A 10,346-nucleotide genomic window follows, 5' to 3' on the forward strand; every position below is an offset into this window, starting at 1 on the left:
CGATTTGGAGCAAACGTACAAACCGATCGATCTTTTCGGTATACCCGCGTCTACAATACTTGATGGATCGTAAGTATTTGAGCTTAACAAATATAAACATTACAAATTGATTAATGTATTTGATAGCATCGATTTGGATAATGGTAATTGTGAAATAACAATGAATGCAGTCTCTCCGCATTTGGAACTGATCGGTCAATACAAGTTCACCGGAAAACTGCTCCTTTTCCAAATAAACGGCTTCGGAAGATGCAACATCACCTTGAGTAAGTTTCAAACATGTTCGAAGCAAATGTTAATTCTGATTCAATCATTTCCAGTTAATTTGCACACCAAACACACTATGAAGTGCGAACAGTTCGACGTTGACGGTGAAGAGCATCTGAGGGTGACCGATTATGAATTGGACATGAATCCGGAAAAAGTCGTGTACGACTTTGAAAATATGGTCGACGGGAATCGAGCTATAAGCGATGAAGTCCTCAAAGTGATGAACGAAAACAATCTGGATGTTTACGCAGGGATCAAGAAGGATTACGATAGGACTTTCGCAGAAATCTATAAACATATTACGAACACAATCTTGAACAATATTCCCATCAAAAAACTATTCTTGCTATGATTTATGATGAATTGTTCTTGAAAAATGTCTGTTAGACTTGTTACATGTTTAGTTAATTGTTAAGTAGTGTCAGTTGACTCATATTGAAAGTGTTGTTGTTTATATCAATTTATTATAAAGAGTGAAGATAAAGCTTGTAAAGGATTTCGTAAATGAACTGGGAAACATCAGTATCAAATTCGGATCAATACAGTTAACGTGCTTAAAAAAAAAGTACTTGAAAATAAAAACGTTGGATTCTCTCTTCAGCAAATTCAATTAATATCCATATCGGCGTCATCTGAAACTAACGTAAATTAAATACGAATATATATATATAAAATAAATGAATCTACGCACCACTGCTCTCATTAAACATAAACTCTTGCTGGTACTCCTTCAGGAACTGAACGGAACGTCCCTCGTCGAAGAATAGCTCGTACGCTCTTTTAATGTCCTCCACTTCGACTTCGGGCGCTTTTCGTTTTCTCGAAATCAGACTGGAAGTCGTTATGAGTTGGATTCCGTATCGCAGGGAAGTCTCCAAAGCGATTTTCGTCAATACCGTTAACGCGTCGTCGGATAATTGGCAGTCCTCCTCTTCGCATCGAATGCTAAAAATTGAATAATTAATTCGTTATGTATTAATGTAAAATGTTAAAAATTACCTCAATATTTCTTTAAGCTCTTTCTCTTCGTAAGGTGTGGTGGGAACGATGATCAAACGGTCCAACAAATCCAAAGGTATTCCGTGCGGAGATTTGTAATTTGTCCCTCTGATACGAGTGACGCCCCTGTTCGTAGCCATCATCACAATTGGAGCCATCTCATTTTCCAATGCTCTATTTAGATAAGAGAAACATTCAATATCCAACATATGCACCTGAAACCATAAGACTTTTATAATACAGTTATTGGATTACAAATTAGTTTTACCTCATCAATGAACAAAACTCCAGGTATAATTTCAGCTTTACCCTCTTCTCGCCATTCTGCCACTTTGCCATTTATTTGCTCTCTCACCTCTGGTTTTATTTCACCCGTATCACCTGCAAATGTTAATAAATAAATAATAATTTCAAAACTCGACAATTCTGCAACATTACCTGAAAACAATGCCAAAAATCCGTGCGTTCTGCTGTTGATTACATCGATCTCATGCAGCGTTACTGTATGCACGACTTCCTTCCTCTTTTGCAATTCTCCTTCGGGACATTGAACGAAACGCGTCTGTTGACCAGTGGCATCATAATCTCTAGCCCTTGTAAATGAACGTCCAAGCCTAGTGATTTTACCTACAAATTAACATTATAAACTTTAGATAAAAAAAATTATATAATCAATAATTACCTGTAGCTTTATCAATAGTAATGACATCTCCTGATTGAACTTTTTCCTTGAGAATACTGTCAATCATTTTACCACCGAGATCGTAAACAGTCTCCATGTCTGTAGTTTTCAAAATCAATTTGCCCACTTTGTTTCCCTCTCCAGTCGCGGGTCTCTCAATTTGCACTTCAACTACTTCACCTTCAATTATCTCACTTTCCTCCCTACAAACAAACATATTTATCAGTAGATTATAACTTAACAACTTAATTAAACATACTTGATTCTAACACCTATGCTTTTCCTTATCGCTTGTGTCAGAGCTTCAGTTTTACTCATTTCAAGAGAAAAGATCTCTGAGCCAGCCATGCTCGTGAACGGAGTGTCAGCACCGAGGGATGAGGCCAATGCATTTGCTATCGCAGTTTTACCAGTGCCTGGCTGGCCAGCCAACAAAACTGCTCTACCTGCAATCCTTCCCTCTTTAACCATTTGCAGAACAATACCTGCAGCTCTGCGGGCTGACATTTGACCAACCATTCCTTGGGAAACCTACATTGAAATGACATTTTTTATAAATTGAAACAATTAAAGATTTTTTTCGTATTCTCACATTTCTGGCCTCCAAGCTATCGTTCAGTCCCAAACCACGAATATGCGAATGAGCCCCGATCCTCTCGATCCTAGTGATCTCTCGAACCTCTTGCACCTTGGCTGCAGCTGCTACCTGCATTGAAAGAACGTTTATTAAATCGAAGCAATTCAAAAGTTTGATCAATATTCTAGGTTAACTTTGTTAGGAAACTGAATACCGGTTTAATTAAAACTTGATACACTAAAACTGTGGTACTTTTGTAATTACGTGTGAAATATGAATTTACTTACTGCCATGATTGTGTATGTTGTTTATTTGGAAAACAATTTTAAAGTTGTTGGAGCGCACAAAACGAGGTTTATGTTGATTTTCGTTTCGTACCAAATAATTGTAAACAAAGTGTTACCAACATTGACGATTTTAAAGTAAAGTACCAACTTAAATTATTTAAAATATTGTAATGATTGATTCTACAAAAGGTCGTTGGTTCGATTCCCAAAAACCAACAAAAATTTGGTTGTGGTGGCTGTTAAACCCGAAAGGGGTAAAAATAGGGCCAAAAGAGATTTATATGAATTTACTTACTGCCATAATTGTATATGTTGTTTATTTGGAAAACAATTTTAAAGTTATTGGAGCGCACAAAACGAGGTTTATGTTGAGTATTACCAACATTGACGAACATAGACGATTTTAAAGTAAAGTACCAACTTAAATTATTTAAAATATTGTAATTATTGGTTTTACAAAAGGTCGTTGGTTCGATTCCCAAAAACCAACAAAAATTTGGTTGTGGTGGCTGTTAAACCCGAAAGGGGTAAAAATAGGGCCAAAAGAGATTTATATGAATTTACTTACTGCCATGATTCTATATGTTGTTTATTTGGAAAACAATTTTAAAGTTGTTGAAATGAGGTTTTTGTTGATTTTCGTTTCGTACCAAATAATTGTAAACAAAGTCTTACCAACATTGACTAATATAGACGATTTTAAAGTAGAGTACCAACTTAAATTATATAAAATATTGTAATTGTTGGTTCTACAAAAGGTAGTTAGTTCGATTCCCAAAAACCAACCAAAAATTGGCTGTGGAGGATGTTAAACCGGAAAGGGGGTAAAAATAGAGATACAAGAGATTTATATGAATTTATTTACTGCCATGATTCTAAATGTTGTTTATTTGGAAAACAATTTTAAAGTTGTTGAAATGAGGTTTTTGTTGATTTTCGTTTCGTACCAAATAATTGTAAACAAAGTATTACCAACATTGACTAATATAGACGATTTTAAAGTAGAGTACCAACTTAAATTATATAAAATATTGTAATTGTTGGTTTTACAAAAAGTCGTTGGTTCTATTCCCAAAAACCAACAAAAATTTGTTAAAAACATGTTAAATTGCAAATTTCTTCTGACTTTGCTAGAATATTATTAACTTTCTTACGAACGATTTCTAGTAATAGCAAATTAACTTTACTAATTATCACAAATTGTATTATTAAGGAAGCAATTATAAGACTTTGAAGTAATAGAAAACATGAGTAATTTTCCATTAATTATATTTAAATATGTCTAAACGCTAGAACATCGCTAATTAACAATAACAATATGTAAACATGTCATATAAATCATTCCAAGAACAGTTTTTTCTTGGGAATATTATTGAAGATTTTGTTTGTAATGTGGTAAAAAATTTCTGCGAAAGTCCTATCGTAATCCTTCTTGATCTCTGCGTAAATATCCAGATTGTTTTCGTTCATCACTTTGAGGACTTCATCGCTTATAGCTCGATTCCCGTCGACCATATTTTCAAATTCGTACATGATTGATTCCGGTTGCATGTCCAATTTATAATCGGTCACCCTCAGATGTTCTTCACCGTCAACGTCGACGTGTTCGCACTTCATAGTGTGTTTGCTGCTCAAATTAACTGGAAATGATTGAATTACAATTAACATTTGCTTCGACATGTTTGAAACTCACTCAAGGTGACGTTGCATCTTCCGAAGCCGTTTATTTGGAAAAGAAGCAGTTTTCCGGTGAACTTGTATTGACCGATGATTTCCACGTGCGGAGATAATGAATTCATTGTTATTTCACAATTACCATTATCCATATCGACGCTATCAAATACATTGATTAATTTACCTTTTGTAATGTTTATATTTGTTAAGCTCAAATACTTACGATCCATCAAGTATTGAAGATGCGGATAAACCGAAAACGTCTATCGGTTCATACGTTTGCTCCAAATCGACTTGCCCACCTGATCCTGGAATATGCATGTTTGCTAAATGGATGGGATCAATTGGTGGTATACCCAAATCCTTTCTACCTAAAGTTCAGACAAAGTTAACAGGTGATGAATTGAAACAATAAAAATAAATAAATTTACCATTTTGCAAAAGTAAAAGAGCTGATTTGATGGATTTAGCAATGCAGTCAGTATCATGCATCTTGCATATCAACAGTTCGGAGGCTGCAAGAATTTTCAAGTAATCAAACAAAAATCAAAGTTGCGTACTTACGAGGATCGATGGCTTTTGTTTGTGCCAATAGGAGGCAAGAAACGAACAGGAGAGATCTCATGTTGATGTCTCGATGCAAATTGTTGATCAATTTTTGTATTTATATCCGTGGAGCATCTCATGTTTTCTTATTAGTTTAATCGTTCCAAAGATCGCGGCAACACGTACCTGTAATCATCAACGGATTTATGTTTTCTTCTAATTCTCCATGAGATTTGAGATAATTAGAGACACAGCCGTTGTTAGTTTCATGGAATTAATGAGAACGATTAGGTGATTTCAATATGTAATTACTTTTCATAAATACTTCTTTGCAGAAGACGTAACAAATCTATAATTAAGAAAGTTGATAGCCCTTTGCCCTATGTTATTTTGTTGAGTTTGTTGTATGTTGATTGATTGTAAAATGTCGTTTTTGCAAGTTTATTATTGTAAAAGTTAGAAATGTTTATACAATTTGCGATCAATGTTTCGATGAATTTTCAAATAAACTTCTCCGAATTGATTTGAAATTGCACAGTATAATGAGAACATGTTTCTTCTAGTATTTGCAAACGTATTGAAATACAGTCGATTCCGCTTAATTGGGACTAGTACACTTTGTCCCGATTAAACATGAAAAATGTTGTTTGTTGATGACAATTTTTTCTGTTTGCAGAAATACGAATTGTAAATTAAATTGACGAAAAGAAGTAATTTCACATTTTAAACGAAAAAATGTTTTCTCCATAAATATCTAAAATTATTGGTTGAATAACAGTGGAAAATCGCAAGAGATTAGCCTCAGTTTTAAAGTAAAGTTCGATTTCTTGTATGTAAGTTGTTCTGAGATGTGAACTTGCTAATTTAGTTTGCATTTAAATCAATAATCCTACCTGTAATTGCAATACATTTTTTAACAGCTCCGCCAGAAAAAGTCTTATATACAATTTCAACTTCTTCAGTTTCTTCATCATTCATAATTTCTGCGCCAAAACGTCCGCTCTTTCATTTCCTACATGTGATTTAATAAAATAATGTATTGAAAACCGAATTCTATTCTTCAATGTTTTAACTAGTTCCCAATGTTTTTATTTTTGTAACTCAATATTGATCAATCTTTCTTATTTCACAATTTTCGTATCAAATATTTTAAATCTACTTGATTTTATCTGATTTGCTTTTCCACAAAACGTATGGTTTCTGTTTTCTCCTCGATTAAACATTAATTTGATTGATTTTTTCTAAATCTAGACTTACAAATGCTTCATTAACTATTTGCCTTAGACCTTAGTGTAAGTCTTTGATGGGAATATTCAATTATAAACTATTTTCCAAAATCCTGAATCTTGTGAAAATCCTTTATAAACTCGCCGTCTCACTAATAATTCCTGGTTCTTCAAGTATTGCTTTCTCGTGTCCCGGGATTAAGAATCTCATCGTGGATTATCTCATCGTTGCGAGGTCTTATTAAATGCAATATTCTTAATTAGTTTTATTATACATGTCAGAGTTTTTATTGAGAAGTCAACTAAACAATAGTTGGACTATTAACTTCTAATTAAGACTAAATTATATAATACAGAACTGTTATAAAAATGATATCGAAATTAAGGAATATTTGATTGGTTTTACACCGATTTATACCAGAACTACGGGTTATGATTTAACTGAAGTGTTAAAAACTCAATTATCCAATTTGGGTATTCCTCTTCAAGACAAAAACAAGGAGTTCAAGCAAGGATTTTGTCGTCAGAAAATCCATTGGTATTTTGTATCTTGTACAAAAAGGAAGTTAAAAAAAAACTGGCGATTACAATTCGTACCAATTAACATGCAAATAAGCAACAAACAAATTTGTCGCTAATGAGCATGAAGCAATTAAGCAAATCACGTCCAAACCCCGAAAGAAGTAAATTCCAATCGCGAGACAAGCAATAAATCACGTGCGCCGTCTTATCACCCGAAATTGTCCTTTGCGTAAGTGTTCAGGGCAAAACGGAAATGAAATTTATGTATCAAACGCGTAGATTTTGTGTACGTCCCAAATGCATGCCATTAAACTATTCGTACGGTATAAATAGGGTTCCGAATCGTCTGGGTAAGTATTCGAAGCGAAGTGCGAACTTGCAAAAGATGTATTCGAAAATCTTAGGAGTCGCTGTTCTTGTGCTCGCAGTTACGGCGATCCCACTGCCGGACATCTTGAGCGACGATGATGATATGGAGAGGACGGAGATGAACATCGAAGAAACTGGAAAGTATTTCGAAGGTGATATTATCTTGCCGAGCGGAAGGAACGGTCTGATCGACGCGAACACCCATTGGGACAACGGTATCGTTCCTTACGAGATACTAGGTAGCTTCACGACGAAAGAGATGAACATGATCAGCGATGCCATGGACGCATACCATCAGTACACTTGCATCAGGTAATCTGAATGTATTGAGATTTTTTTGAATTGATTAATCTTGATTGATTGATTGATTTCAGATTCGTTCCACATATTGCGACGGACGAGAACTACATCAGCATCACCAGCGATAAGACGGGATGCTGGTCGAGCGTAGGAAAAACCGGTGGACAGCAGAAGGTTAATTTGGAAACGCCCGGATGCGTTACGAAGATCGGAACTGTTATCCACGAGTTGATGCACGCAATCGGATTCACGCACGAGCAGAACAGATCGGATCGCGATGAACACGTTCAGATCCGTTTCGAGAACATTGCAGATGGTTACAAATCAAAATACAATTACGCAATTACTTCTAAACTCTTAAACATATTATAGGTCGTGCAAACAACTTCAACAAAGCCAACAACGAGACGGTGTACGGCTTCGGCGTGCCGTACGATTACAACTCGGTGCTTCACTACAGCTCTCACGCGTTCTCGAAGAACGGAAACCCGACGATTATAGCTCTGGTAAATCAACATCAAGTTGTGCAAAGAATCATAAGTTTTAAGCTGTTTTCCCATCTTTCAGACTAAGGATAAAGTGAGCATGGGCCAGAGGAAGTACTTCAGCTCCGGCGACATCAAGAAGATCAGGAGGATGTATAAGTGTCAGGATCGCAGCGCCGCCTTGACCAACTGAAACGATGTCTCTTGATACCTCAAACAACTATAATAATATTAATATTAAGAATAAAACTTGTCCTCGTTCAATCAATTCTTTGCGTAGTAATTGGAGATCGGTCGCACCGTGAAATAGTAAATTATCTCGACGAAACTCAAAATGCTTGCACCTATAAACAGAGCGGTCGTTCCGCCCATGGAAACTACAAAATAAAACAAATTAGATTGCAAAAAAAAACAAAGCTTATTCTCTCTCTCTATACTAACCGACTAAATCTAATTTTCCTTTGATCACCGTTCGCCTGAATCTCTCCGACGGTAATCGCTCCAAACTTAACTCTACAACAGCGTAATTCTCGGAAATCCCAGTTTTGTCGTCTTTGACGATGGCCAGCTCGATTTCGGTGCAGCTCGGGATGCAATGACAGACCAAGCCCTTTCTGGTCGACCAATGGGCTTTCAGCACGGCCAACTCGTTGTAGTACTTGTCTAAACATTCCAATCCATCGATGGTACATTGGTTCTTGAAAACGGTGTTCGGCATCAGATGATGAGCGCACGAGCACTGCTTCAGTTGGGCATCCTTTCTACATTGCACAGTACATGCCGAGTAACTGTAATGCCTGTACACGTCCAAGTATGACTCGTCCATGAATCTGCAGTTCCTCTGCTTAATATTCACATCTCGGACCTAAATAATAAGTGAAGAACATACACTGTTAACTAACTTGTTAATTATCTGCACTAATTAGCAAATTTCATTGTTTATATATGTGGTAAATACTTATAAAACTACTTTCGAATAGTAAAAGCTATTAATCTAATTTTGGAATGTAATTAAACATAATGAAAATATTAGAAACATTCATCAGAGAATGATAAATAATTACTAACGATAAAAGAAATATCTCAAAGAGTAAGAAAGTAGAGACAATAAAAGTATAACTTTGAATGAAATGTGTAATTATTAAATGAAATCAATATGAAAACGTAAAGATTTTATGCATATGATATTGAAACATGATATAATACTATTATATCAATAACAAAGAGTGAAACGCAAATCATATAATTATATCTATAGAATTGTACTATATACGTGGGGTATAACAAAAGTTCGCTTAGTTGGCGTCAATACATTTGTTTTTTGAAAAAACAAAAGTTGTTTCTTAACTTCTTAAAGTGAAATTTCAAGCCAACTAAGCGAACTTTTGTTATTATAGTGGAAATAACGTTGAAATACTTGTAGTTATTGACCTTACATACTGCAAATATTTCTTTCTTTTCCTGAAATACTCTTATATATCAATACTTCTTAGAAATAAAAAAAAAAACGATTTCAAACACCTATGAAACACAAAAGTTCGCTTAGTTGGCGTCAATACATTCGTTTTTTGAAAAAAAACAAAAGTTGTTTCTTAACTTCTTAAAGTGAAATTTCAAGCCAACTAAGCGAACTTTTGTTATTATAGTGGAAATAACGCTGAAATACTTGTAGTTATTGACCTTACATACTGCATTCTTTTCCTTATTTTATGAAATACTCATATATATCAATACTTTTTAGAAATATATAAAAAAAAAAACGATTTTTCAACGATTTCAAATATCTATGAAAACACAAATTTTAGTATTATTTAATTTACAAACCTCGGGTTGATTTTCAATTTCGTAAATTGCCACGTATCTGTGATAGTGGATGTGAGGCGTTACTTGCAACACATCGTTCTGGAGCGTTGTCAATGATGGAACTTCTTGCTCACCGAGAATGTAAACCTAAAAACGTAATCCGATTAAACATCAACTGACAAATAAATTTTAATTACATTCGAATGTCCATAAATTTCCATTTGAAATGTCCCCGGTCCCGTGCTTCGGTTAGAGATCATTTCCAAGAACTGAACGTTATCTTTCCTGGAGAAAAGAAAAATGCAATTAGATCAAGAACAATCAAAGAATTGGATTAGAGTAATTAGATCACTTGGTTTGCTGTGAGTTGATGCTGTAGCAAGTCCCCAATTCTGTGTCCATCTCGTTAAAGTATTTGCAGCAATCGAACTCTAACTCGTTCCATCTGCAAGATTTGAATATTTGCTCGCAGGAGCTTCGCACCTGAAATTCAAAGTCCGATCAATTCGTACTTTATCTTATGCTAAACGCTTACTAAAGTCGAGAATATAGTGTAATTGTTCATTTGGCAATCGGGATTAGGCGGAGCGTCCGATCCGCAAATCT

The 10,346-nt window shown here is 35.0% G+C and overlaps 5 protein-coding genes across 6 annotated transcripts in view; 2 read left to right on the forward strand and 3 right to left on the reverse strand.

Moving 5' to 3' along the window:
- Positions 1–6: 6 nt before the first annotated feature.
- Positions 7–864, forward strand: LOC108569379 (protein takeout-like). Its single transcript, XM_017930904.1, has 3 exons — positions 7–69; positions 127–266; positions 321–864. Exons 2-3 carry the CDS (start codon positions 161–163, stop codon positions 620–622), a joined length of 408 nt encoding a protein of 135 aa, XP_017786393.1. The 5' UTR covers positions 7–69; positions 127–160; the 3' UTR covers positions 623–864.
- LOC108569378 (ruvB-like 2) lies at positions 715–2,899 on the reverse strand. 2 transcript variants are annotated; one of them, XM_017930903.1, is made up of 9 exons: positions 2,816–2,899; positions 2,544–2,657; positions 2,211–2,482; positions 1,952–2,154; positions 1,708–1,896; positions 1,538–1,650; positions 1,270–1,484; positions 962–1,215; positions 715–902 (listed from the first exon to the last, which is right to left on the reverse strand). In XM_017930903.1, exons 1-9 carry the CDS (start codon positions 2,819–2,821, stop codon positions 877–879), a joined length of 1,392 nt encoding a protein of 463 aa, XP_017786392.1. In that variant the 5' UTR covers positions 2,822–2,899; the 3' UTR covers positions 715–876. The 2 variants fall into 2 exon arrangements, with proteins under 2 accessions (XP_017786392.1, XP_017786391.1); XM_017930902.1 differs by having other exon boundaries at positions 715–908.
- Positions 2,900–4,081: 1,182 nt separating this feature from the next.
- On the reverse strand, positions 4,082–5,264 carry LOC108569371 (protein takeout-like). The gene is made up of 5 exons (XM_017930891.1): positions 5,054–5,264; positions 4,921–5,004; positions 4,713–4,860; positions 4,509–4,648; positions 4,082–4,455 (listed from the first exon to the last, which is right to left on the reverse strand). The coding sequence occupies exons 1-5, from the start codon at positions 5,112–5,114 to the stop codon at positions 4,154–4,156; spliced, it is 735 nt and encodes a 244-aa protein (XP_017786380.1). The 5' UTR covers positions 5,115–5,264; the 3' UTR covers positions 4,082–4,153.
- A 1,522-nt stretch (positions 5,265–6,786) lies between these two features.
- Positions 6,787–7,824, forward strand: LOC108569366 (zinc metalloproteinase nas-4-like). The gene is made up of 2 exons (XM_017930886.1): positions 6,787–7,464; positions 7,527–7,824. The coding sequence occupies exons 1-2, from the start codon at positions 7,037–7,039 to the stop codon at positions 7,822–7,824; spliced, it is 726 nt and encodes a 241-aa protein (XP_017786375.1). The 5' UTR covers positions 6,787–7,036.
- A 344-nt stretch (positions 7,825–8,168) lies between these two features.
- LOC108569367 (sodium channel protein Nach-like) overlaps positions 8,169–10,346 on the reverse strand; it is a 2,523-nt gene continuing 345 nt past the window's right edge. The window contains exons 2-7 of the mRNA XM_017930887.1: positions 10,276–10,346; positions 10,093–10,223; positions 9,938–10,025; positions 9,762–9,887; positions 8,379–8,802; positions 8,169–8,314 (exon numbers count right to left, since the gene is read on the reverse strand). The exon at positions 10,276–10,346 is cut by the window's right edge and continues 5 nt beyond it. Of these exons, the coding sequence (XP_017786376.1) occupies positions 8,202–8,314; positions 8,379–8,802; positions 9,762–9,887; positions 9,938–10,025; positions 10,093–10,223; positions 10,276–10,346 (953 nt within the window). The 3' untranslated portion in view covers positions 8,169–8,201. The remainder of the gene's footprint in view (positions 8,315–8,378; positions 8,803–9,761; positions 9,888–9,937; positions 10,026–10,092; positions 10,224–10,275) is intronic.

Source organism: Nicrophorus vespilloides, unplaced genomic scaffold, assembly GCF_001412225.1.
Source record: "Nicrophorus vespilloides isolate i.1.1-1 unplaced genomic scaffold, Nicve_v1.0, whole genome shotgun sequence".
NCBI classification, from domain to species: Eukaryota; Metazoa; Arthropoda; class Insecta; order Coleoptera; family Silphidae; genus Nicrophorus; species Nicrophorus vespilloides.